At 40.1% G+C, this 27,578-nt stretch overlaps 1 protein-coding gene across 3 annotated transcripts; it reads left to right on the plus strand.

Annotated features, from left to right (window-relative positions):
* On the plus strand, nucleotides 1-27,578 carry LOC139063712 (uncharacterized). 3 transcript variants are annotated; one of them, XM_070546398.1, is made up of 17 exons: nucleotides 161-299; nucleotides 5,366-5,384; nucleotides 14,197-14,313; nucleotides 14,441-14,544; nucleotides 15,020-15,292; nucleotides 15,378-15,471; nucleotides 15,594-15,661; nucleotides 15,754-15,972; nucleotides 16,075-16,140; nucleotides 16,208-16,339; nucleotides 16,476-16,538; nucleotides 16,626-16,778; nucleotides 16,890-16,955; nucleotides 17,034-17,150; nucleotides 17,284-17,334; nucleotides 17,413-17,475; nucleotides 17,561-27,578. In XM_070546398.1, the coding sequence occupies exons 3-17, from the start codon at nucleotides 14,205-14,207 to the stop codon at nucleotides 25,697-25,699; spliced, it is 9,717 nt and encodes a 3,238-aa protein (XP_070402499.1). In that variant the 5' UTR covers nucleotides 161-299; nucleotides 5,366-5,384; nucleotides 14,197-14,204; the 3' UTR covers nucleotides 25,700-27,578. The 3 variants fall into 3 exon arrangements, with proteins under 3 accessions (XP_070402498.1, XP_070402499.1, XP_070402500.1); XM_070546397.1 differs by lacking the exon at nucleotides 5,366-5,384 and having other exon boundaries at nucleotides 1-299; XM_070546399.1 differs by lacking the exons at nucleotides 161-299; nucleotides 5,366-5,384; nucleotides 14,197-14,313; ... (2 more) ...; nucleotides 15,378-15,471; nucleotides 15,594-15,661 and having other exon boundaries at nucleotides 15,901-15,972; nucleotides 16,264-16,339.

A 27,578-nucleotide genomic window follows, 5' to 3' on the forward strand; every position in this document is an offset into this window, starting at 1 on the left:
CGTGTAAAACATACACAGCATTGTAATTTAAAGAGTGTGATGTTATGAGATAGTTCAGAAAGAACTCAATTACCCAGAAGGCAGGGGAGTAGATTAGGAGGGAAACTGCATGGATGATACAGTAGTGGTGGCTAGTGCTAAATAAAGATCTGGAAAAGGAGTTTTCACGCCTCGTTTGCTTATTATGAGATTAAGCAAGACAACACATGGTGTCAGAAGTGGCCGTGAGCAAGACGAAGGACAGATTTGCCACGGGGGAGCCGCGAAAGACGGATGTAGAGGGAGAGTCTATGGAGAGCGTGAGTAATGGCGCGCTACAGAGCTACATGCTAAAGACCGGTGCTGCATCGTGTGACGCCCGGGAGCGAGGGTAAAAGTGAAGCTGATCGTGTGTGGTCACTTAGAGCAAACAGAAGAGGAATCGGTGCCTGTGAGAGCAGATAGACAACAGTAAAGAGCTGCAGTGATTGAGATACCCCGACGTGCTGCCATGGATAAGCTAAGCCCGCCCTCATCCATGCAAGTGACTGGTAACCTTGCTGAAAACTGGAAGCGCTTTAAGCAGAGGTTTAATATATATTTGACTGCAAGCGGAGCAGGGGGAGATGATGAAAAACTGAAAGCTCACATCCTTTTGCATGTTATAGGGGAAGATGCATTGGATATATATAATAGCTTTCAGCTGGATGAAGCTGATTTGACTTTGGCTGACGTGATGAATAAATTTGAAGAGTACTTCGTACCTAAACAGAATGTGACCTATGAGAGGTACAAATTTTTTACCCATGATCAGAAGCAGGGAATACCTTTTGATCAATATTTAGCAGAGCTTCACACATTAAGCAAATCGTGTGAATTTGGGACTTTGAGAGACTCGCTAGTAAGAGACAGGATTGTCTGTGGAACTGTGGATAATGCACTGAGAGAGAGGCTGCTCAGAGAGACTGGACTTACACTGGATAAGTGTGTCAGCATGTGCAGAGCAGCGGAAACCACACGAGCACAAGCAAAGGAGCTCCGGAGAGGTGAGACGTCAGTGCATGCTCTAAGCAAAGATGGAGTAATAAAGAAAACATTTACCAAACAAAAGTACCAAAAAGGGAAAGCTACAGAGTTCAGATGTGGTAAATGCGGAAGCAGTCACAGACCAAAATCGTGCCCAGCATTTGGGAAATCCTGTAACAATTGTGGGAAAATGAATCACTATGCCAAATGTTGTAAAGCAGCTCCAAAACAGAAAGTTCACACAGTCGATGAAGAAGCAGAGGATGAGGAGGAGTTCATTGTAGATGAAGTACACACCTCTACATCAGAGAAAGAGGAATGGGTGGTGCCAGTTGAAGTTAATGAGACAATAATTCCATTCAAGTTGGACACAGGGGCCCAGGTTAATTTGGTATCATGGGAACATTACAAAGCTATGACAAAAAAGAGCAAAATGCATCCGGTGAAAATAAAAGTCACTGGATACACAGGAGAGAGAGTTCCTGTTAAAGGTGGATGTGTTGCGACATTCAGATACAAAAAACACCAGATAAGAGCACAGCTGCTGATCGTGGATAAGAGTGTACAACCAGTCCTAGGACTCAGTGCATGCGTAAAGCTCAACCTGGTTAAAAGGGTGTACATAGTCTCCACACCAGAAGCCTCGAATGATCAGGATTCCCTCATGGAAGAATATAAAGACTGTTTCGAAGGACTTGGATGTCTCCCAGGACAACATAAAATATGTGTGGATAAAAATGTGCCACCTGTTGTGCATCCCTGTAGGAAAATCCCATTTGCACTGCGGGAAAAACTAAAAGACGAACTGGCACGCATGGAAAAACTAGAGGTCATCAAGAAAATAGATGAGCCAACTGAATGGGTCAGCTCACTGGTGGTTCTACAAAAGAAAACAGGTGCTCTCAGAACATGCTTGGATCCACGGGATTTAAATAAAGCAATTAAAAGAGAACATTTCAAGCTGCCAACCAGAGAAGAAATCATGGCACAGTTTGCCGGAGCTAAGTGGTTCAGTAAACTAGATGCCTCATCAGGTTTCTGGCAGCTGAGGCTGGACGAGGAGAGCTCTAGACTTTGTACGTTCAACACACCTGAGGGCAGATACAGGTTTCTTCGTCTGCCATACGGCATCTTGTCAGCTCCTGAAGTCTACCACAAGACCATTCATATGATTTTTGAGCACATTCCAGGAGTGGAGACCATGATGGATGACATCATAGTTTGGGGAACCACTAGAGAAGAACATGACCAAAGACTGAGACAAGTACTAGACAAGACAAGAGAAGTCAATCTGAAACTAAACAAAGATAAATGTGAGTTTGGAGTGAAAAAACTTACATTTGTGGGAGATGTTGTCAGTGAGAATGGGGTGAAGCCAGACCCAAAGAAAACGTCAGCAATATGTAACATGGAAAGACCAAACAACAAAGACGACGTCAGAAGGTTTCTAGGAATGGTCACCTATCTGGCAAAGTTTGTCCCACAACTGTCAACATTGTCAGCACCTCTCAGAAGTTTGCTTGAACAAAAGAATGAATGGATCTGGTCCCATGAGCAAGAGCAATGTTTTCTAAAGTTGAAAGAGATTCTCACACAAGAGCCAGTGCTAAAGTTTTATGACCCAGAGAGAAGCACCAGGATCTCAGCAGATGCATCACAACACGGACTGGGTGCAGTGCTGTTGCAGCAACATGAGGAACAGTGGTTGCCGGTAGCCTACGCATCCAGAGCTTTGACGAGTGCAGAGACACGATATGCTCAAATTGAAAAGGAGCTGTTAGCGAGCATGTATGCATGTGAACGTTTCCATCAGTATGTCTATGGCCAAACTTTTGAAGTGGAAACTGACCACAAACCACTGGTGTCCATCATGTCCAAACCACTGAATGACTGTCCAGTACGGATACAGCGCATGCTAATCAGGCTACAGAAATACGACGTTCACATGATCTACACCAAAGGAAAGTATATGTACACAGCTGATACATTGTCAAGAGCAGTGGATAAGGAAGAGCATGAAGACCTTGAGAAAAGTCTGGACATACAAGCGTATGTTGACATGGTGATGACATCTCTGCCAGTATCTGCTGACAGATCAGAACAGATAAAAATAGAGACAAATGCAGATGAAGTCATGAATGAACTTAAGAGTACAATAATGAAAGGATGGCCAGAAAACAAGAAAGAGTGCTCAGCGAAAATCCAGGACTACTGGAACTGCAGAGGAGAACTAACTGTGGTGGATGACATAGTGATGAAAGGGAGCAAATATGTCATACCATACTCGTTACGCAAACAGATGCTCCAAAAGATCCACGAAGGTCACCTCGGAGAGGTCAAGTGTAAACGCAGGGCAAGAGAAGTAATGTACTGGCCAAGAATCAACCAAGACATCAGCCAGACCACAGCTTCATGTGAACAGTGCCGCATCTACAGGCCCAAACAGCAGGCGGAGCCACTGCTGGCTCACCCAGCACCACACAGACCTTACTATAAGGTAGGAACAGACCTGTTTGATTTTGATGGGAAAAGTTACATAGTGGTGACAGATTACTTTTCAAACTATCCAGAAGTTGGGCAACTGCAGACAACTTCAAGTAAAGCAGTAATTGCTTATCTAAAGACTGTCTTTGCCAGGCATGGTGTCCCATGTGAACTTTTCTCCGATAATGGGCCCCAGTTTTCCAGCTGTGAGTTTGCCACCTTTGCTAAGGAATGGGGGTTTCAACACTCAACATCAAGCCCCATATATCCAAAGTCCAACGGCTTAGCGGAAAGCTCTGTCAAGATAATAAAAACATTAATGAAAAAAGCTCAGGACAGAGAGGATTTTCAGAAGAGCCTACTGATCTATAGAAGCACACCGTTGCAGAATGGAATGTCACCAGCTCAGATGCTGATGGGGAGACGTATTCGTTCCAACCTGCCAGTCAATGAGGACCTGCTGACGCCAAAAACTGCACATAAAGTTAAGGAAGCAAAGGATGGACAAAAGGTGAAACAAAAACAGCTGCATGATCGCAAGGCGAGACACCTGCCTTCCTTGAAGCCAGGAGACAAGGTGCGTCTCAGAGACATTACTACAGGGACCTGGAGACATCAAGGTCAGGTGAAGGAGGAGGTGGCGCCACGTTCATACAAGATCCAGATGGAGGGTGGAGTGTCCCTGAGGAGAAATCGAGTAGACCTTCAGCTACATCCAGAAGGAAAAGACACAGAATCTCAGGAGACAGTGCAGCAGGACAAGGAGAAATCTACAGAGTCAGCAAACAGAGGGTCAGAAGACGCTAGAAGTGGCCCGTCACAGGATTCTGCGTCACCTGCTGCTGAGAGACTTTTGAAAACTATGACATCACCACAGGGTGAAAGACTGGTGAGACCAAAGAGACATGTTCAGCCACCTAAGAGACTAATTGAGAGTTGTTAGAGTAAATGTGGCAAGGTGTTCTAAAAAAAAAAAAAAAAAAATGTAGAGAGAAGCTGAATGCTTATTTGTTCCAGGTGGAGGAGTCATTTTGTCAGTAAGGTTATGATGTTCGTCAGGAAGGTTGCATCCTAACAGATAATTATTATTGTTCCATAGGGAGAAAGCTGTGATGTTATGAGAGAGTTAATTATTATTGTTCTATAGGGAGAAAGATGTGATGTTATGAGATAGTTCAGAAAGAACTCAATTACCCAGAAGGCAGGGGAGTAGATTAGGAGGGAAACTGCATGGATGATACAGTAGTGGTGGCTAGTGCTAAATAAAGATCTGGAAAAGGAGTTTTCACGCCTCGTTTGCTTATTATGAGATTAAGCAAGACAACACAAAGAGATGGGGAAAAAAATCAAATTTATGTTTAATGCTCAGTTAATCATTACAGTGTTTGAATTGAAACATGATGTCAAAGTATTCGGTAAAACCAGTAGGAAAATGGCTGCAAGTTCAGCGAACTTATAATTGTTTATTCGACAGGAAAAAAGAACACCATAAATCTGGCGATGTGGTAAGTAGCACCTATGCTATGGGAGACGTTTCTACGTGCTGATTTTCGATTTGTAGTGTTTTTTTTTCAAAACTTTATTGAACAAGGTGAAACCGGTTTGTAGCGTTACTAATTGTGAAAAAAGTAAAGTGACGTCAAGTCCCGGAGTTCTATTGGTTGTTTGGTTTCAAAAACCGTCTTCCGCCCCACTGATTGGTTGAGACAACCTTTAACTGAAATAGGCGCCCAAAACGCTTCAGTCTTTTACAGACCCGCTTTGAGTGTACCTCGTGTATATTCAGAGTTCTCCCTAACCCTCGTTTTCCAAGTTGGTATCAACCATATTTGGAGAGCTTCCTTCACCTCTGTTCCTCTGTTTGCATTTAACGCAGCGCATCGTCTTCTGTTGAGGTGAGTCAAATTTGCTTGTTTTTTGGCGGTGTTTAAACATGATAAGATTTGGCTGTTGTAAGTTAGCTTCTCTGCTATTCTGCTGGCTCTAAATCCATGTTAATAGCCTGTGTGTGCAAATTTATTTCAGTGGGGTGTTTGTGTAGGCTTGTAAATTAGACCGCTAGTTTTGCTGTAATTGTCAGGGAAAGCATTCTTTGGAAGCTGCGGAGGTCTGGTTTAGCAATGTTCGGTGACTGGGATCAAGGCCGGATTAAACATATGGGCAAGTGGGCAATTGCCCAGGGCCAGAGGTGGAAAGTAATGAATTACATTTACTCACGTTACTGTAATTGAGTAGCTTTTTTGTATATTTATACTTTTTAAGTCGTTTTTAAAAGCTGTACTTTTACTTTTCCTTGAGTAAGTTTTTAAAAAAGAATTGTAATTCGCTACATTTTAAATCATATCCGTTACTGAGTAAAAATAAATTATAGGCTAAATAAATTACAAATATTACGTGAAGCAGCGTCGGAACGGAAAGAGACACCTGCATGAGCGCCACGTCTAAACCGTTGGGGGTGTGTGGGTGTACACTTTTGCTCAAAGACATAAGTTCAGTCGATCAACTTGCTGTTCACCTCCTCTCTCCCTCCTGTGGGTTGGAACCCGCACTTTCGCGCACCGGTGTGACGTCATCGGAATTCTGCTCGGTTCGGTAGCCGGACTCGGTTCCGTGTTTGAAATGTGTTTCCCTACCGCTCCGCACGGCAGCGGCAAAATAACGTTTAGCGCTCATAACAAGCGGATTATCAGCGCTCTGCTCATAAAACAGAAGACCTGCAGGCCTCTGTGAGTTAATCCTGATATTGTTCAGGTGTAAACATTGTGCTCCATCGCTGTGTTTGAACTCAGAAGATGCTTCTTGATGCCACAGATATGTGATGATTTAGCTTGTTTCTTTATTTTAGTCCAGAATAAGAGATTAAATTATTACAAAAGCAGTTCAGTGTAGTTAAATTAGTCATTCAAATGATTCGAACATGCTGCAGTGTGTGTGTGTGTGCGCGCGCGCTTGCGTGTGCATGTGCGGGCGTGCATGTGTGTGTGTGTGTGTGTGTTACACATGTAGAACTGCTTGAGACAGCGTGGTTTCATTAAATGCATCTTATATCTTGGGTGAAGTAATGGCTCAGGAAAATAACTTATATTTCATAAATAATGACATCTTAATAGTGTCTATGATAATGTTTTATCTTATCTTTGGTCTGGGAGGTGTAACTTATCATGATACATGCCTTTTAAAACATGTTAATGTGCTACAAGAGGAGATGAATGCAGTGTGTGTGTGTGCGCGCTTGCGTGTGCGCGCGTGCATGTGTGTGTGTGTGTGTTACACATATAGAACTGCATGAGACAGCGTGGTTTCATCAAATCCATGCATCTTATATCTTGGCTGAAGTAATGGCTCAGGAAAATAACTTATATTTCATAAATAATGACATCTTAATAGTGTTTATGATAATGTTTTATCTTATCTTTGGTCTGGGAGGTGTAACATATCATGATACATGCCTTTTAAAACATGTTAATGTGCTACAAGAGGAGATGAATGCATTAATTTAAAGTTCATGTTTGGAGTCCAACTTTCACAGACTGGCTCACGCTGGTGAGGAGACACCATTAGTTCTAGTAACACCTGGGCTCCCAAGGCCTGTTCTGACAGGATGGACGTTACGGGACCCTTAAGGATTCCAGTTGGTTGATTGGATGATTATTTAGGAGGACTGGAATGAACAAACTGATTTCAGTGGTGAAGGGTTAAATGAGTGAGTGAACCCACTACCAAGGATGAACTCTGCTAACTTTAAAAATCAGCTACTCTAAATAAGCATGAAGGTCAGAGAGGAGCTCTAGGATGGACATGGATAAAGGAACTGTAATGTAGAGGTAAAGTAGGGCAGAGCCAACGTTAACAGCTGTCATACGGTCCATCTGAAATATTTGACTTTCATTTAGCTTGTTATGTGACAGGTTAGAGCACAGTCTCATGTTAGAGTTTTGTCATGAAAACATTGAGATAGCTCACATACTGATGGCATCTAAAAAATATATTTTTTTCTCAAAATAAAGAATAATGTTAATCACAATTGAAACTAACCATCCTAGAAAAACCTCGTCCAGTCAGTGTGCACGTCCTGTTCTCACTGATTGAATAGAAATCCCTCCTTCAAGCCTTGCGGGTTTGAGTGTGTGTGTGAGCGCACACACGAGCGCATTGTGAACTGGCGTTGTGATTTAGCACTACTTAGATGTAGCCATTTTTACGCTTACAAAAATGTAACTAAGTAACTTTTACTTTGAGTACATTTTGTTTACGATACTTTTTACTTTTACTTGAGTAAAAATTTAGGCAAGTGCTTTTACTTGTAATTGAGTAAAAAATTATCAAAGTATTGGTACTCGTCATTAAGTAGGAAATTTTAGTAGTCTTTCCACCTCTGCCCAGGGCGCACGATCTCTAAAGGGCCCAGAACAGCAAGGGCACGAGCAAAATAGTGTAGGCCTATGTGTAATCTCCCGCTTTATATTAAACTAGGGTGACCGTACGTCCGGTTTTCCCCGGACATGTCCACTTTTCACTCTGTCCGGGCAGATAGGACAAGAAAATAGTTAAATAAAGACAAGAAAACAAAACAAAGTGTTGAAAAGTAAAATGTAGGTAGATTTATCTCCACTACACGTTTTTACCTGTACAAAACAATAAGTTCTACACATGTCATATTTATACATCTGATACAATTCAGATCACCTTCAAAACTCAGTCACACACCCAGGGCCGTTTCAAGACATTTTGGGGGCCAAGGCAAAATGACCCCGCCCACCCCCACCCCCACCCCCCATAACTGGGCTCCCCAGAAGCCTCTGTGTAATTCATACCCTCTCTAGGAGTGTTAGTTATACAGTGTTTATAAAAGCTCCTCAGACATCGCTGACATGTTATCAGATGAAAAACTAAATTATCAGACACGCTGTCTCATCTGCTGCTTTTCTGAACCTGCAAAAAGTAACAAAACCATTTGAAAGCCACTATTTGTGGATTCTCTGAAAGTTTCCGTGGAGTGTGGGACAACTTATTTTTTCATTGATCCTATCGTCTAATCTCACAGCTGAAACAAGCATCCTTAATAATCTGTGCACAGGAAGCTTACCGTTGCTGTAGTAAAACAAAAGGTATAATAATTTATTATTAATAAAACCTTGTCGCAGCACTAAAGCAGAAAAATTAGATTTTGCAATAAATATGCTAAATATTTACATATGAATTGTTTTGGAGCCCTTTTATTGGCAGAATTTGATATTAATTTAGTTCTTACAAAAAATGGGTCCCAACGTGGTTTGTGTGGCGTTGCCATAGTGTGATGTCATAGGCACAGATCCCCTGTCCTCTTGTTTGGAAATGGAAATATGGTCACCCTATATTCAACTAACTCTCCACCTGGGCTTTTGCGCTGCACAGAGACGCTTCGCTGCCTATGACTTTGAACGTCAGTTGAGAGTCAGTCTCATGCAGACTGACCAATGAAGAGAGGGCCTCAAGTTAAGACCCTCTCCTCATTGGTCAGTCCACACGAGGTGGGTCAAAGGTTACCCTGAGCGGGTTACGTGATGTCAGGCATTCAAGTATTGAGTATATTTACTGCATATTACAGTAAAATATTCTGTATGTGACCATATTGTGGTGATCCTTGGGTCGTGATGATGGGGCCCTTGAATATTGTTGCCCAGGGTACAACAAAGTGTTAATCTGGCCCTAACTGGGATGACAGGCTGAAATAAAATGGCGGCTTGTTTAAAGACAGTGTTGGCTGGCAGCCCTGTAACAGTGCTAACCACCGTGCTGCCGTAATAATAACATTAAATAACATTCATGATGGCATTTAAAGGGGCATGCCAGTAGGTGTGTATTAGGTATTTTGAGCCAATAAGTTGGTTGTGGATCACTGACTACCATGTTTCTTAACATTACCTTACTCCATCTAGAGTGCTACCAGCAGAGTATGTGGTAAAATGGTAATGGTTGTTAAAACATTAACCTAATATGTGAACTGTAGCTTTTAAGTCAAATGCTACTGGCATAGCTCACCTTCAGTCTGCTGTTGAACAAGGGCTAAACCTTCTAGAATTACCATGTCAAAGACCAATCAAAAGTCCTGATCCATCTCCAACAGCATTTAAAACAGATTCATCTGGAAAGCAACTTTGCACAGGGACGGTTTGTCACAGTTACAGCCTGAGAGAGCTTGTATGGATTGACACAGACCTTGGAAAATGCTCAACAGAAACTTTGGGGCACCGTTTACACAGTCCAAAAAAGGTTTTGCTTATTGAATTCCCATCCACTCTGCTACTTCAAGGAGAGAAATTCACACTGAAAGCAGTCATTACATTTCAGGAGGGCCCAACACCATAAACACTCGGGCATTATGTGACGTTCTGTAACAGGACCTCGTACAGTAGCGGCGTTTAAAACAAAGCTAAAGACCCACTTTTATGGTTTTGCTTTTAATTCTGCAGGTTAGATGTTTATATATATATATATTTACATGAGTTTATTCTGCTTTTAAATGATAGTTTTTATTTTTAGTCTCTCAGTCTTACTGTGACACACACAGAAAGATGTGGTCACATTTTTCGTATTGATGCTTTAACCATCTGATGTAATTTATTCCTGTGTGAAAAAAAAATATATATTTAATGGATTCAGGCTAAAAGGAAAAGAAAAAAAACTTAGAGTCTCTAAGGACATTGTCTTTGTAAACTGTTCTGTAAAGGTAATGCACCTTAATGCCAGTAGAGGGCAGTATGATACTTGGCAGCTGACCGGGACAGTTTGGTGCGGACATTGGCGCAGCCGTTAGCTTTTCCTCATTCTGCAATGAAGAGCTAACGCAGCAACACCATACTGATGTCCTGTCTGCTCATTTGACTGTTTTTAACAGGTTAGTGTCCTCATATAAGAGCGATAAACAGGTGAAAATGGGAGAAAACCGTGTCAAGATGTGTTTGTCAAGCACCTGTTAATCGGTTTGGGAGGAAGTTTTGTTCTTAATGTGTGGTTTAAATGTGCTGTACGCCTGGCGCCCCCCGATGGTGAAGTTGATATGGCGGCACAATAACGGCTTCATGTTTACTTGGATTTTATCCTGTGTGCTCCATGTAAAATGAATGGCATTGCTGAGAAAGAAGTGTTATTTTGTTCATGTAGGTGAAATAGTGAAAATAAGCAAGGTAGTTGATGAGAAAGAGTTATTTAAACTGGTTTGCATTTATATTATTTTAAAGCTCAAGTGGGGTAGAAATATTAAGTTTGTTCCATGAGTGTCTTATTATATTATGAACATGTAGTGATGAACCAGTATTGCAAGAAAATGTCAAATGCGGTAAAATAAGTGTCTGACTATTCAGAATTTGTCAAAAGGGAACTGCTTAAACAAGGTGAATGGTAGAAAATGTGCTGCTTGACATGGTTGAAAGTGTTAATAAAATTCTGCAATGAAGAGCTAACGCAGCAACACCATACTGATGTCCTGTCTGCTCATTTGACTGTTTTTAACAGAATCACCTGTTGCATGGTCACATACCTGGGACCTGTAACATTACTTTACTGTGCAGCACATTGGTGGCATGCCTCATGCTTGTAAGAGGCTCCATAAATGAAGGTTGATGATAATGCAGGGTATTCGCGGGTTCTTAAAGTCTTAAAAAGGCTTAAATGAGCTTTTCCAAATTTAAGGCCTTAAAAATCCTTAAAAATTACAAATAATCCTTAAATACAGTTTCCAAAGGTCTTAAATTACCAAGGACCCAATAAACAAGACTATTTTATTTCTATAAAAATTCCATGAATTTCTAGTTGGTGTTCAGCATTTTTTGTGTATGATATTGGCATAAGCGGAACCGTACACATTCACTCTGTTGTGAAAGGGGGCTATTTTTAGATTAGCATATTCAGGGTTTTACCTGGCTCAAATTGAGGCAGAGGTGGAACCATCTTGACCACGCGCCAACACATGCATACTCTGTGCATTCAACAGCATCACTTTTTGAAAGGCCAAATATTTTTTCGTTAAGTGTTCTAATCTAAGCTTCTGTTGATTAATTGAATATTCCATTTGACAACATTTCAAGTGAAACAAAACAGGTTTGCTGCTAAAAAAATATGAAATAAAACAAACAAAATTGTCAGGCTGAAATAATGGACTTTTATTATGAAAGGCCCAATAATATGCACTAGATTGGTGTTTAGTTCCTTTTTTCCCATCTGATATTTATAGTTAAAATATTTTTAAATATTTGACCTACATTTCAGTAACATTTTAGGTTTGTATTAAAAACACTCATCTCAGTCTAAATGACACATAAATATATACAGTAAAATATCATTAACATGCATTTGTATTGGAAATGGTAATAACATTTAATTTCTGCTGCTAACAATGTAACAGTGGCGTGTCTGTTATGTACGGCTTGTGAATAATCCAGTTCAAATTATGTTCAAAGATGGAAGCGTTTGTGAATTATATACTACAATGGCTTGCCGTAGACTTGTAGCAGTAATGTGACTCGTATCTGCAGCGGTTCTGATATGTACTGCTGCAGGATGCAGAATAAACAAGATGGTGGGGACTTTTCATCCGCTTGTAGAGTTTAGTCTTTCTTAATTTTACGATCATCATGTATTTTTCTGTGTGCCACTTGATAATGAGACTGCTACCTGTTAGCTTTAGCATTAGCCAGTCTGCGTGTAGCTGCACTTTTGATCCCAAACTTTGGACCGGTTCTGCCTTTGTACCTTTGCTGGTTCCTTTATTTTCCTCCACTGCATCCAGATTTCCACACTGTGTGCCAGCAAAAAGCATTTTTCTTACACATAACTTACTTTTGTTCAATAACGTTCTGGGGAAAATAGAAATTCAAAGATGTTGCACCAGTGCTTTGTTTAAAAATAGACAGACACGCACAGACAGTTTTTGTCGTCGCACTGTACAGCTCTGCTATGGAAGAGCCTGGGTGAAATCAGGACGTCAATAGCACCAACCATAGATATGTACCAACTAGTGAGAAAAGCAAGTTTTCATCTTTGTCTGCTGCGGTTTTGGCGCTTTTCGGTGAACCGCTGCTCATACAACGCCCTAGTGGCGCAATGCTGCATCTGCTGTTAAAATAACATCAATATAGCTGGGGGCAGAGTGAAATCAGGCTGGGGCGGCACAAAATTAGCTGGAGGCAGCCGCCACACAAATTGGAATGCAGGAAAAACCCTGCCGCATTAGTTGGTTAAGCTAGTGGGAGCTTGCGCCATGGAGAAGTGCAAGTTTTATGGTAACTGGATGGCTAATCCCACGTTCGTGACGTGGTTAACACCGGTTCCAGGCAATAGCTGGAAATTATAGCTTAAATTTAATTTTAAAAATAGCTTACATTTGGTCAAAGTGGCCTTAAAAAAGGTCTTAAAAAGTCTTAAATTTGGCTCCCTTAAATCTGCAGATACCTTGTAATGAAGACGAGTATTAGAATTTGTCTTAAACCCGAAATTGCATTCTTTTAATTATTATTACACTCTTCAAAGGGTAGAACCAGAAAAATGCCTTTTTCAGCAGGTTGGCATGGCAGCTTGTTAGCAGTCAGAGAGGAGAGTCTGACACATGAGACATATGAAGATTTGTTTAATTTCTACAGCAGCATTGTTGTATCAGCTCAGCCATAATAGAAGTTGGTGTTTTGGAATAAATGATTAATAAAGTCTCATTTTGCATTTGCTTTCAGGGCAACTAGCAGTGAGCATGTAGCTAATGTTGGCTGACTAGGAGGTGCTGCTGGTGAACATAAATGTAGTATAGCAATGTTATATTTACTAAATAGAAACAACAAACATGATCAAATGTACTTGTGAAAAGTAATCCCTGAGCTATGCAACTTCAGAGTATTCAGGCTGGTCCCTGTTCATCTCAGTAAAGTGTAGCTGACATGATGGAGCTTGAGTCTGCTTCCATTGCATGTTGCCTACATGTCTTCAATGTTGAACACAGTTCATTTGTTTGATATAGTGAAACTGCTCCTGTACAAACTAATGAAGGCTGAGGACACATTTTTGCAGTTAGATGAAGGTGTTAAAAAGACAAACGCACAGCAAGAAGTTAAGTAGCATTTCTGCTTGTTAAACAGTCAATTACTTACAAACTTTAGGGGGTGCTAAAAGCAAGCAGGAACTGCATTGTTTCCCTTTTAAGGTACAAAACTGGTTATTTTGTATGTTTACAACTTTACTTAAAGAGCAAGTCAACCCCTACCAGAGTCTAACCCCACTCTCACTTCATGTTTGAAAAATGCAACAAATGCTGTTGCCTGGCAGACCGGGAAGGCGGAGCTGCTAACAAATACACACACAGGCTCACAACATCATTGTGACATCATAATGTACCAGTTTACATCATAGCATACCTCTTAGCCAATAGCGGTGGCAGATTTAAATTAAAATACAGTGCAGAGTTTTTACCTGACAACGGCACAACACTGCCAGTTTTAGGCAGAATATTTAAATTTGAACTAAGATGCACTGAAGTGCCAAGTTATTGACTACACGTGTCTGCCTCACGATTAGACACTCGTTTATTTAGTTTATCAGCAAAAAATAGTTTAGTTGGGGGTGACTTGCTCTTTAATGTTTAACAAGTGACAGGCAACTTGTGTGACAGTCAGTTGTGTAGTGCTTGGAGCTAATGTGGGGTTGCCTTCTAAATAATTAACTTACTTTATTTGTTTCAAACAGCATTCACCATGCCTGGCAAAGTGTCCAAACGCAAGGCGGATGCTGCCAAGCGCAGCAAACGTCCACCTCCGCCCCTGCGTATTGGGATTCCAACGCCTAGCAGTGACGACGTTCATCGTATGTATTTAGTAGAACAAATTATTGTAGTGTTATGCAATTCATTTAATTTATACTGTATTTATGTAAGGTGAAAAAATTATTGGACAAAAAAAGATTGAAATTTGTTTTGTTTTTTTCTTTAAAGTCTCTGGTACCGGCTGGCGCCATAGAGTTCGTCGTTGGCCAACTAGTGCAGTGTCCAACAAATCTCACAAGTTGGTCCTTCCGGGTGGGATTCCTGACAAGAAAGTGAGTGTAATGTTCACAAATATTTAAAATGTAAATATAGATTTCCTTCCAATACTATGTAGCAGTACTATGGGATCCTAGGGAAACAGTCAGATGGTGTTGAAGCTGCTGTCAGTTACAGTGCTGCAAACGGATTGAATCGGCTTCTTTTAGACTTGTGCCCCAAGTCTACCAACTTTTGAATCTTAATAGAAAACCTAGTTGTAACCATCTTCCTTTTTATTCAGTGCTTCTCAATCTGTGATTTAGAACTTAAACTGCTCAGTTATTTTTACATGTCTTTATTTTTATTTACATGTCATTATGTTGGTGTATTTTGTAATTGGTTTTACCATTTCATGTTTTATTGTTTGTAAACTTTGACTGTTGTTATCTCATTCTTCCTGAAAAGCTTATTACATTGTCTTTTGTATGAAATGTCATTTAATACAGATTGTTTTATATGAAAATGTATTTATTTCTTTTTCTAATTTAGTTCGTCCTACTTGTTGGGGACTCCCACTTGAGGTCCGTGGCAGACGGCATAGTCCCTATGCCGGATGGCGGCCTCGCTTTTGGAGTGATGTCCACTCCAGGAGCTTGTGCAGATCTTCTGCGCCTTGAGGTTTCACAGGCTGTGTTACCTCGGGAGCCTGATGCTGTTTGCGTCATGGCTCCTTCTAACAACCTTACGGCCAGCAGAACAGTTGAAGAGGCAGGGGATGCTTTTGAGCGGTACCTTTTGGCTATTCTCAGTCGCTGGCCTAAGGTGAGGAGCTGATTTGTGTAATTTTGGAGGTATAGGAAGCGACTGTAAACGTACATTAAAAAAAATTATTTCCTTATTTTTTTAGGTTTTCTGTACCGCCATGATTCCCCGTTTAGTTGGATCCTGGGAGCGTCAAGACCTGTTTCAGCAGGAGTACCACCGCAGATCGGCTAAGCTACGTAAGTTGCAACATAATTAGATAAAAGGTAGTATTGACGACAAGTGATATTGCTATATACTCTTAGGCATCAAACAATCACATTTTATAACTTTACATAAATTTTTTCCTTCTGCTTCGAAGGTGTAAGTTACGTGCCGATCCACGATGACCTACCCAGGTACCGTCGCGAACTGTGGTGCCGTGATGGTGTAAGTATATTGCTTGGAAGAAAACGAGGTAAAGATTCTTAAATTTGAGGTAATAAATTTGTATTTTCTTTTGTTTGTGTTTGTGGTTGCAGATCCACCTCAGTGATGACCACGGGATGCCTATACTCACGCAACTGATGTGGAATGCTTCCTATCAGTTCTTGGAGACACCCGCACCAAAGCCACTGGTGCAGCACCAGGTGTCTCGTCCGCTGAAAGCGAGTATTGTGCCCCGTGTGGTTGTGAAGGGTGTGGAACGCATTCCACCTCCACGCCCTTCCGAATGGACGTTCGTGAGACCTAGCGGGAAGGTGAGACACTTTATAAAGTATAAATATTGTAAAATGTTTATAATTTTAAGCAGCTGTGCCACTAATGCTTCTAAATGTGTTTTCTTTTATTTACCATTGCAGAGGAACCATTCAGGGGAATTTGAAAAGGCTTCTAATTCCCCCAAGAAACGAGTGGTTCTTTCTGAGGTTTGTGAATGTTTTTGATTTATCTTTTTCAAAGAATTTTGATTAGATGATAATATGTCTTCAATAGACTGATGACACTTCAGTGGCCTTCAAGGAGTGTTTCATCCCCCTGAATCCCGTTAGGTTCTCACCTACAATTCTGGCTGCCATGGACACGCTAGCTCCATCGGCTCTTGGTGATGTCCCCACAGACATCCAGGTATCTTTAGACAAAGGGTTTATTATCTCTTAATGTACAGTGTAATGGTGTTCCTGATGGTTGTAATATGGGCTGTCGGTATGTCATTTTTAAAAGTATTACACTAAACTAAAAAATAATACTTTTGTGTTTGTAGACTACGTCTGTGGGACATCGCAAGAAGCCTGCTGTCTTGAAGCCCAGGCCAGTAAAGCAGCGGGTAAATAATTGTTTGATTAATTAAAGACTCTTGCACACAAATACATTATGGTGTCAGTGATCATACAACTGTTGTGAATTACTTCAGTTCTTGGAGACATCCTCACCAAAGCCACTGGTGCAGCGCCAGGTGTCTCATCCAGTTACGGCAAGTAATGTGCCACGCGTTGTTGCGAAGGTTGTGGAAACCACTACACCTCCACCCCCTTCCCAATGGACACCCGTGAGACCTGATGGGATGGTAAGATACTTTGTAAAGTATAAATATTCTTAAAAGTGTATGACTTTAGGTGACACTGCTAGTAATGCCTTTCAATGTGCTTATTATTATTATTATTTTTAATCATTACAGAGGAACCATTCAGGGGAGTCTGAACACGCTTCTGATTCCCCCAAGAAAGGAGTGGTTCTTGGTGAAGTTAGTGAATGTTTTTGATTACATTTTTTTAGATTATTTCCATATAGATGGTAATATCTGGTCATTCTTGTTCAATAGATTGGCACTCCAGTGGCTGTGACGGAGTGTTCCATCCCACAGTTCTCACCTGACAATGTGGTTGCCATGGACACACTTGCTCCATCGGCTGGTTCAGATGGTCCCACAGACATACAGGTAACTTCAAAGTAAATGTTTATTATTATCTTCTAATGTTAAGTGTAATGTACTTCCTGATGTTTGTAATATGGGCTGTCTGTATGGTATATTTGAAAGTATTGTACTTAAACGTATTATTTTCTGTTTGTAGACTACGTCTGTGCGACATTTTAAGAAAGCAGCTAGGCGTGTCCAGCAGGAGGTTGATTCATTAAATTATCTGCCATACAAATACATTGTGGTGTTATTTTTGTTAACTGTTGTTGTTCTTGAATTATAGGTTGCATTCCCACCTTGCATAAATCCTCTTGCAGACGTGGAGTCTGTTCATTTTAGGAAGGAGGTAAGAAGTGTGTGTTTCAAACATAAAAACTAAACAAATCTTGATGGTGTTTAGGATGTATTGCCCTTTAATTTCTTTTATATAGGTGTTGGACTGTGACCAGCTGCCTTTACCCCACCATCAGGAGGCATCTGGTTGTCCTGGGTCTGTCTCTGGGTCTGGTGCTGCTCATGCTGTGATGCCTCCTTCTGGCCAGAAGGGTGATTGCCATCACGTGCATGCATCACCCAGAGGTCAGTCCACTAACACCCCTTCTTGCATGCGTTCACAGATTTTGCTTTCATCTCTAGTTCCAGAGACAACTGTTCAGGAACCTTCAAGCAGTTCTGTTGTAAATAATTTTGATGAAGATGATACAATCTTACACAAGGATGATACACGTTTAGACTCTATCCTAGGATCATTTCACCAGGGCGATAGGCGTTTTAAATATGGGGGAGTTCAGTGTGCAGCTATTACTGTTGTTGCTTTAACAAAGCACAAACAGAAGAGTGTTTTTTCTTGGGACTTTGCCGTGTTGGATAACGTTGTTGAGTTAGGAAATGAGCTGTACACAGATTTGCGCGACAACAAAAAGATTAGAGGTGGACATGAGTTTCTCTCTGTTCCAGACTTGCCAAAGGAAATTGACATAGAAGAACAGCGTTTTAAGCTTGTTTACGGGGATTTTGTTTCAGGAGATGTAGATGTAGTTGAAGGCGAGTTAATAGATGCTGGTGTGTACACTCCTCTCCTGGATGGATTGCAGAAGATGTGCACACAGCATGAAACTTGCATTATGACATTAAGTGGCAATACTTGCGCTATCATTTGTGATAATGGACGTTATGCTGTAGTAGATTCCCATGCACGCTCTGCAGACGGCATGGTAGACCCGACAGGACAGAGTGTAGTTGTGTACTTTGCAAACCTTGATAATGTTTTTCAACATTTTCAGAGGTTTGCTAGTAAACTAGTGGGATCTCAGAAGTCATTTGAGATCACTGGAGTGGATATTGTTCAGATGGACACATTTAAAAATGTATCTGAACAAACAAGCGCAGTTCCCACGAAGGCCAAAGGGGAGAAGCGCAAAAGGTCATCCACATCCACAGCATGCAAAAGGACGAAGATTGATGATGTTAAGGATATGGACTCTGTTGTTTTTGTTAGTGATGTTGCGACAAAGGTTTTGCAGTTTGATCCCATCTCTAGTGATGTGTCAGAGGTTCTGTGTAAACGGTTGAATGTGGAGTATGAAAAGTGTGATTATGCTTGTTGTGGTGTTGGTGAGTTGGGTGTACCATGTGTGAATGAGGAAATAGTGGGTGATGGAAACTGTTTTTTCAGGGCAGTAAGTCGAGCTGTTACTGGCACCCAGAAACATCATAGAAAATTTCGGCTCGCTGTGGTAAACCAGTTAAAAAGGAATCCTCAAACATATCAAAGTATTTTAAGAAGTGAGTATTCCTCGGTTCCACACTATCTTAACTCGTCTAGGATGCAATATGTAGGAAACTGGGCAACTGAGGTAGAAATTCAAGCTGCCGCTGATTATTTTGGCATTAACATTTTCACTTACTGTAATGATAAATGGCTTGAATACAGCTCCTACAGCAGCATATCTAATCAAGGTGTTTATTTACAAAATTGTAATGGTAACCATTATGAGACCGTCGTTTGTGTTAAACAGCCTAACATGGAAACATGTTATGGGTATTGCAAGACTGTAGATGATGATTCTGGAAAATATAACACTCGACAAGCTGCAACTGAACCTTTAAAGGATCGGTTAGAGACCATAAAACCTGTGTCTGCTTCTATAGAAGCACATGATGCCCGTGTCTTTGATCATGCCAATGCTTTTACTCCTCTGTCTGCAGATGTTTGTAAAACTCTTTGTAACATGTTGAAAATAGATTATGACAAACACACATCCCAAGACTCTACACCATGTGGGACTTTAGGAAATGTGTGTAAGACAGAGGATATTGTAGAAGATGGTAATAGTTTTTTCAGAGCTGTAGCTCATTCAATTAGTGGGTCACAGAAAGGCCATCGTAAGGTCCGACTTTCTGTTGTTTCATACATGTTAAAAAATACTGAACAGTGTCAACAGTTCCTGGGAAAACATGCTTCTGTGTCACAATATATTGAAAACTCCCAGATGAAGTATGTAGGTCACTGTGCTACAGAAGTAGAATTTAGGGCTGCAGCTAATATGTTAGGCGTGCACATATTTATTAATAATGGCACTGAGTGGATCAAATATAGCCCTAAATCCAGTAATTTCATCATTGAGGGACTTTATTTGTCAAACTATAATAATATTTTTAAACCTATTATTTGCACTAAGCAGGGTGACAAAGAAACATGTTTGGGTTTTTGTAGAGTTGAGTCTTTGTCAGACACTGTAAACAGGTGCAGAAGATCAACAAAAAAGCAGTTAAATGCTGACCCAAACATTAAAAGTATCAAAATGAATAAAGTTTTGTCTAAATATAAAAAACAAAAAAGGTATTTCACAAAAGCCTTTCTATATAGAAATGACAATACATTTAATGAAAAAGTTAAAACTCAGTACCAACAATTATATAAGACAAGTTTTGAATACAGGATGACAAAAATCAACTCCAGCAAATTTAAATACAAATTTGTTTCTGCACATAAACAGAAAGTTAAACAGATGAGTTCATATAACTATCGTCATAAATTGTCTTACAGAGAAAACGTTAAACAGAGGAGTATTCATGAATACCACCATAATTTGCTTTATCAAGAAAGACTTAAACAGAGGAGTATTCATGAATACCACCATAATTTGCCTCATCAAGAAAGAGTTAAACGGAGGAGTATTCATGAATACCACCATAATTTATCTCATCAACAAAAAGTAAGAGAGTTGAGTAGAAGGCAGTATCTTAAAGTTGAACATAAAACCCGATTAATAGAAAGTACAAAGCACAAACGAGAGCTGATTAAATTAAAGTCACAACACTTTGATTTTGTCACTGAGCAATTTTTGGAGAAGGTAAAAGATGGACCTGATTTTGTGTGTTGTGTGTGCTCTCGATTGTTATTTAAACATCAGGTCTTAAATTGTCGCAAAGAGTATTATAAAAAAACCAAAGAAATGTCACTTATAGCAGATAAATGTATAAGTGAAGATTATGTGCATAGATGCACCAGTGCCTGCAAGTCACCATGTGAGTTTTTCAATACATCTAGAAATTCATTGTATATCTGTTACACCTGCCATTATAAAATTAACAAATGTCAAATACCTCCACAGAGTTCAATCAACAAACTGACTGTTGATCCCATCCCACCTCAGTTGGCACGATTAAATACATTAGAGCAACATTTGATAGCTTTAAATATACCATTTATGAAAATGTTGGCTCTGCCTAAAGGTGGTCAGAATGGAATTCATGGTCCTGTAACTTGTGTACCAGCAAATATAGTTGAAACGTGCAGTTTGTTACCACGCACCAACATGGAGGGGTCTTTATTACCTGTAAAGTTAAAACGTAAATTAACATATAAAGGCCATTATGATTATCAGTATGTTGACGCAGTGCATGTCCAGGAAGCTCTTCAGTATTTAAAACATCATAATTTACATTACAAAGATGTACAGTTCAATGAAGCGTGGATTAATGAATTTTCTCGTGTGGATGACCATTCTGTATCGGAAAAGGATAGTGTTGCTGATAAAGATGAGGGTGCGTGCATAGAAGAGGATGAAGACGAACTGCTGCATGATCGACAGCAACACTGTATGTTTCAGGACACCTGTCTCATGCCAGTGGATATAGGACAAGAAGCATTAGATCAGTATGTTGACAACGTGTTAAATGTAGCTCCTGGTGAAGGTAATAATCCGGTGAAATTGCTATCTGATATTACAAATGAGGCAAAATGTTTCCCTGTATTATTTCCTTCAGGATCAAAAACATACCACGAAAGCCGGCAATATAATTTGACATTGAATCGTTATTTTAACACTAGACTTCTTCACGCTGATGGGCGATTTGCTCATAATGTCGAATATATCTTTTTTGCGCAGTACATGTCTGAACTGGAGCAGGTTGTGTCTAAAGTTTCTATAGCTCTGCGTAAAGGTAAAAGTGGTGAATCCCATGACTTGCGTAATTTGGTAAAGGATCAGGATTCCTTAAATAAGCTGTTGGAGTTTGATGATGGGTATCGTTTCCTCAAACCCATTCGGGGCACACCTGCATTTTGGCAGACTGCACAACGCGACCTGCTGGCATGTGTTAGAATGCTGGGCAAACCTACATGGTTTGCATCATTTTCGTCAGCAGATATGAGATGGACTAATCTCCTGTACAGTATTTTGAGACAGGAAGGCAGAACACAGACAGTGGAACAGCTGGAGTGGGCTGATAAATGTGAACTGCTGCGTAGAAATCCTGTCACTGCTGCTCGAATGTTTGATTTTCGATGGCACGTCTTCTTAAGAGAAGTTCTTATGTCTCCTGCCAATCCCATCGGTAAGATTGTAGATTACTATTATCGTGTTGAGTTCCAGCAGCGTGGTTCTCCACATTGTCATTGTCTGTTTTGGGTTTCTGGTGCTCCAGTTTTAGACAAGAACACAGATGAGGAGGTCACTGCATTCATTGACAAATATGTGACATGTGAACTCCCTCCTGAAGAAGATTCACTGTCTGAAGTAGTCTCATCTGTGCAGCAACATTCAAAACGACATTCAAAGACTTGTAAAAAGAAAAATACTGTTTGTCATTTTAATTTTCCACGACCTGCATCTACTAGAACTTTTATTAGCCGTGGTGAAAAGTATCAAGATGCAGCAAAGACTTGTAAATGCGATAAAACCGATTCTACTGTGCAGTGTCCCTGTTTGTGTCAAGATAAATCACGTAAACAAGAAATGGACAAAGATGTAGCTAGTGCCATTTTAACTAAAGTAAAGACTGCAATTTCTAGTGACGACTGTCCATATACCAGTGTGGAAGATCTGTTTAGAGGCCTGGGGATTAGCCAGGAATTATTTGAAACGGCTTATAAACGATTTTGTAGAAATACACATGTTGTTTTGAAGAGGCAAGTTGATGAGATATGGATTAATCAGTATAGCAGGTTGCTGTTAAAAGCTTGGAATGCTAATATTGATATCCAATATTGTGTAGATGCTTATGCGTGTTGTGTTTATATAGTATCTTATATGTCCAAAAGCGAGCGGGAAATTGGCCTTCTGCTTGCTAATTCTCAAAGAGAAGCAGCTAAAGATAATGTTAGTGCTAAAGAGGCTTTGAAGACACTCGGAAATGTTTATCTTCATAACCGAGATGTTTGTGCACAGGAAGCTGTGTACAGACTAACCAACATGCATCTAAAAGAGTGTTCTAGAAAAGTAGTTTTTGTTCCCACTGGTGATAATGTAGTGAAAATGAGTCTACCCATTGCTGTTTTGAGACAAAAGGCAATGTCACAGGATCTCAGTACCGACGACATGTGGATGTGCGGCATAGCTGACCGTTATAAGAACAGACCTAATGATGATACATTTAATGACATGTGCCTTGCGACGTTTGCTTCAGAATATCGTGTTTTGAGTAAAAACGAGAAATGTAAAAACCCCGTACAGTTGAGTAGTGATTTCGGATTTGTCGCAAAAAGAACTCGGACTAAGCCAGCCGTTGTTCGTTACGCCCGTTTTTCTGAAACCAGAGAACCAGAGAAGTTTTATCAAAGCATGTTGCAGTTGTTTCTGCCACATCGCTTTGATACTGAACTTAAGCCTTCAACCTGTGAAACATTTGAGGAGTTTTACCGAACCGGTTTTATTAGATTTGTTGATGGAGCAAACCGTTCTGTAAAGTCTGTTGTAGATTTAAATCGGGGTAAATATGAAATGGAATCTGATCGTTTGGAGGCTGTGGACAATATTGTTGGTGATGCAATGTTAGAGAATGCTTGGTGTGAGTTGTGTCCAGAGTTGGAGGTTGAGCGTTTGGAATGTGTGGAAATATTAAAAGAGAGCTCACAAACGGTAAACGATGACCCAGAAATCATCCCAGATTTAGCTCCGTCATCTAAAGACATTGGACGATTAGAGAAGAGAAACGTCATGAGTAGAACTGAAGGCCTGGCATTAATTAGATCTTTGAATGAGAAACAGTTTTCTGTTTTTAATCAGATCCGGCAGTGGTGTATAGATAAAGTTAATGGCGTTAATCCTGAACCACTGCATATTTTTGTTACTGGCGGTGCGGGCACAGGGAAAAGTCACTTGATTCGCGCGATAGAGTATGAAGTTAAAAGATTACTCTCACCTACTTGTAAACATCCCGACAACACGTGTGTGCTCTTAACAGCTCCCACAGGTATAGCAGCATATAATTTGGAGGCCACAACAATCCACTCAACATTTTCTATAGGAAAGGATGTACGCTTACCGTACACTCCTTTGGGTGAAGAGAAGCTCAATTCTTTGCGTTCTCGATTTTGCGATCTCCAGCTTCTCATTATAGATGAAATATCAATGGTAGATCACAACCTCTTATCCTATGTCCATGGTAGATTGCGGCAGATTAAACAAACGGGGAACTTTTCACCTTATGGAAACGTCAGTGTTGTGGCTGTTGGAGATTTTTTCCAGCTACCTCCTGTTAAAGGGAAACCACTCTATTCTGATGGTGTAGGTAGCAGCATATGGACTGATCTATTTAAGGTTGTTGAATTAACAGAGATAGTTAGACAAAAAGATGCAGTGTTTTCCCAGCTGTTAAATAGGATTAGGACTCATTCCAAAGGTCAACCGCTGTTACCTGAGGATTTAAAGATTCTAAAAACTTGTGAAACAGGTGAGGTGAGCTCAGCCTTGCACATATTTGCGACGAATAAACAAGTAAATGAGCACAATATTATTCAATTATGTCAGACTTGTCCTGATTATATATCATTTAAAGCCAAAGATTATGTTAATGATAAAAAAACTGGCAAACTGAAGTTGTTGGAAGGTAATCATGCTAGAGCTTCGAACACAAATTTGGCTGAAGAGTTGTTGTTGGGTAAGGGTGCGCGTGTGATGTTGTGCAAAAATGTGGATGTTGCCGATGGTTTGGTAAACGGGGTCTGTGGTATTGTGACGGAGATTATAATGCAGGAAAATGACACCTTTCCTAAAAAGGTTTATGTTCAATTTGATGACCATCGTGTAGGCTTGCAGAGGAGGAAAACCTCCCAGTCTTTGTCATCAAATTTAGCTGGTTCCACACCTATTGAACCAGAAGAGGAAAAAGCCACTGTTAAAGGTGGATTACGACGTCAATTTCCTCTCAAACTGGCATGGGCATGTACTGTCCACAAAGTACAGGGCTTGACTGTTAACACAGCTGTGGTCAGTCTCAGTAAAATATTTGCGCCTGGCCAAGCGTATGTTGCCCTTAGTCGTGTCACGACTCTTTCTGGGCTCACGATTCAGAAGTTTGATGCAAAAAGAATCTACTGTAAAGATGACATCACGGTTGCTGTCAGTAGGATGGCGCCACTTCTGAGTGGACATACACAGTGGGACAGATTTAACACATCTGTCTTTACTTTCTTTTTAATGAATGTCCAAAGTTTGAATAGACATGTTAAAGACTTGGCTTTCTGCACACGGCATTTGCAACCAAGTTGTATTGCTGTCACAGAAACATGGCTGACTACAGCCTGTTCAGATACGGTAAAGATTGATGGGTACAGTTTTTACAACTGTCCACGACATTTATCGTATACTAGTAATCAAGCGGCATTGGCGGCGTTGCAAGACCAACAACGTGGTGGTGTTGGCATCTATACTGCACAAGGAGTGGCCTTTGAACTTTTAAAGCTTCAAGACGTGAACTTGGAGTGTTTAACTTACAAATTTGTTAGTTTAAACCTACTAATGGCTGTAATTTATCGGCCCCCTTTGTATCCTCTATCTGTATTCCAAGCAAATTTAGTAAAGTTGCTTGATTGGTTGGAGCCTCAAAGTGAGAACGTATTGCTGATGGGGGATTTTAATGATGACATTTTAAAGTCATCTGTGGTGTTGAAAATTGTGACTGACAGAGGCTATGCCCAAATAGTCACAGATCCAACCACAGAAAGGGGCACTTTAATAGATCACGTTTATATAAAATCAAAGGTTTATGAAATGGAGGCAGTTGTTATGCCAACATATTTTAGTGACCATCAGGGAATTTTTTGTGGATTTAAACAGTTGTAGCTTTTTTTCCTGATCGGGTCATCATGTATGTCGTAAAATGGTTTTAGTACTTTGTGGTGATAATAGTTATGTGTCATTGGAAATGGCTGTAGTGACTTTTATAGGTAAACTGGGAATCATGTGTGGTGTTAAATGGCTGTAGGGATTTTTATAGGTAATCTTGGAATCATGTGTGGTGTTAAATGGCTGTAGGGATTTTTATAGGTAATCTGGGCATCATGTGTGGTGTTGAATGGCTGTAGGGATTTTTATAGGTAATCTGGGCATCATGTGTGGTGTTAAATGGCTGTAGGGATTTATATAGGTAATCTGGGCATCATGTGTGGTGTTGAATGGCTGTAGGGATTTTTATAGGTAATCTGGGCATCATGTGTGGTGTTGAATGGCTGTAGGGATTTTTATAGGTAATCTGGGCATCATGTGTGGTGTTGAATGGCTGTAGGGATTTTTATAGGTAATCTGGGCATCATGTGTGGTGTTGAATGGCTGTAGGGATTTTTATAGGTAATCTGGGCATCGTGTGGTGTTGAATGGCTGTAGGGATTTTTATAGGTAATCTGGGCATCATGCGTGGTGTTAAATGGCCGTAGGGATTTTTATAGGTAATCTGGGCATCATGCGTGGTGTTAAATGGCCGTAGTGATTTTTATAGGTAATCTGGGTATCATGTGTGGTGTTAAATGGCTGTAGTGATTTTTATAGGTAATCTGGGCATCATGCGTGGTGTTAAATGGCCGTAGTGATTTTTATAGGTAATCTGGGCATCATGTGTGGTGTTAAATGGCTGTAGGGATTTTTAAATCATATAGTGCTTTTTACTGTGTGTTGTGTATATATATAGTTGTTGTATACTGTATTCATATACATTATACAAACATGTACCATATGTTCTGAAATGTAAAAAAAAAAAAAAAAAAAAAACCAAAAAAACCAAAAAAAATATTGTTTATGGTTTCGTTACTTGCAATAAGACAGCATTGCATAACATAACAAGTTAGATAATATACGTAAACGTATTGAACACATATTTTAACACAAATTGAATTGCAATTGGACTGTCATTAAATTTTTTCACAACTAATAAAGTGTAGTGGTTAAAGCTTCAGCGGCTTACTGTGATGCTGTTCTTAATGCAGGGTTTGCTTTACCTGGTCATATTGCACAAAAAAAGCAAAGGCAATGGTACAGGTACTCCCACTTGTTGGGACGGGGTTCGACTCCCTGTGTTGCCCTGCTGATAGTGCAGACTACTTTATCAAGTATGATTTTACAAGAAGACAAACCTTATATTATTTAAATATGTCATTACACATAAAATTCCAAATAGCCTATTAGTCATATACAATTTAGGTAAAACCTGTTAGTGTTTTAATTGTTACAACTATAAATTACATAAAATAACAGTGTAATGTATAATGCTTGAACTTGAACATGATGGAGAAAGTACAAACAGTGGCAGCTTATCCAAAAGAGGTTCAGGGCGAAACCCAAAATGAAACTATATTGGTGTGTGCTTGTGTATATTTTTTGTGTCTGTATTTACAATATAGCTGTCAAGTATATATTAATAATGTGTTACATGCAATCATAATAATATTAACTGGCTGTCTCTCGTTAAAGACTGAATGTCCCCCAGAAAATGCATATTGACACATTAAGTCACGTATGATTGCTAGAGAGAATGGGAGAATGGTTGACAATTGGGAGTTTAATGTTGATGGTCTGTAATAATTTGTTGTGTAGAGAAGATGGCACAGTGGAAGGGGCTTAATTTTCCTCTTATGTGACTCCCTCATTCCCTCACAAATATTAGACAGAAATAAACTTTAGTTTGCTGCTTTTTGGCTGCATCCTGCAATACGTGTGTCTTGTCCCTTTA

The sequence above is a fragment of the Nothobranchius furzeri genome, chromosome 17, assembly GCF_043380555.1.
Source record: "Nothobranchius furzeri strain GRZ-AD chromosome 17, NfurGRZ-RIMD1, whole genome shotgun sequence".
Classification (NCBI taxonomy): domain Eukaryota; kingdom Metazoa; phylum Chordata; class Actinopteri; order Cyprinodontiformes; family Nothobranchiidae; genus Nothobranchius; species Nothobranchius furzeri.

Bases quoted from the DNA above. Each gene is read 5' to 3' on its own strand.
- LOC139063712 (XM_070546397.1), top strand. From the start codon at position 185: ATGAGATTAAGCAAGACAACACATGGTGTCAGAAGTGGCCGTGAGCAA. The intron at 16,141-16,207 runs GTTTGTGAATGT...TGTCTTCAATAG, and splicing joins AACGAGTGGTTCTTTCTGAG to ACTGATGACACTTCAGTGGC. The intron at 17,476-17,560 runs GTAAGAAGTGTG...TCTTTTATATAG, and splicing joins CTGTTCATTTTAGGAAGGAG to GTGTTGGACTGTGACCAGCT.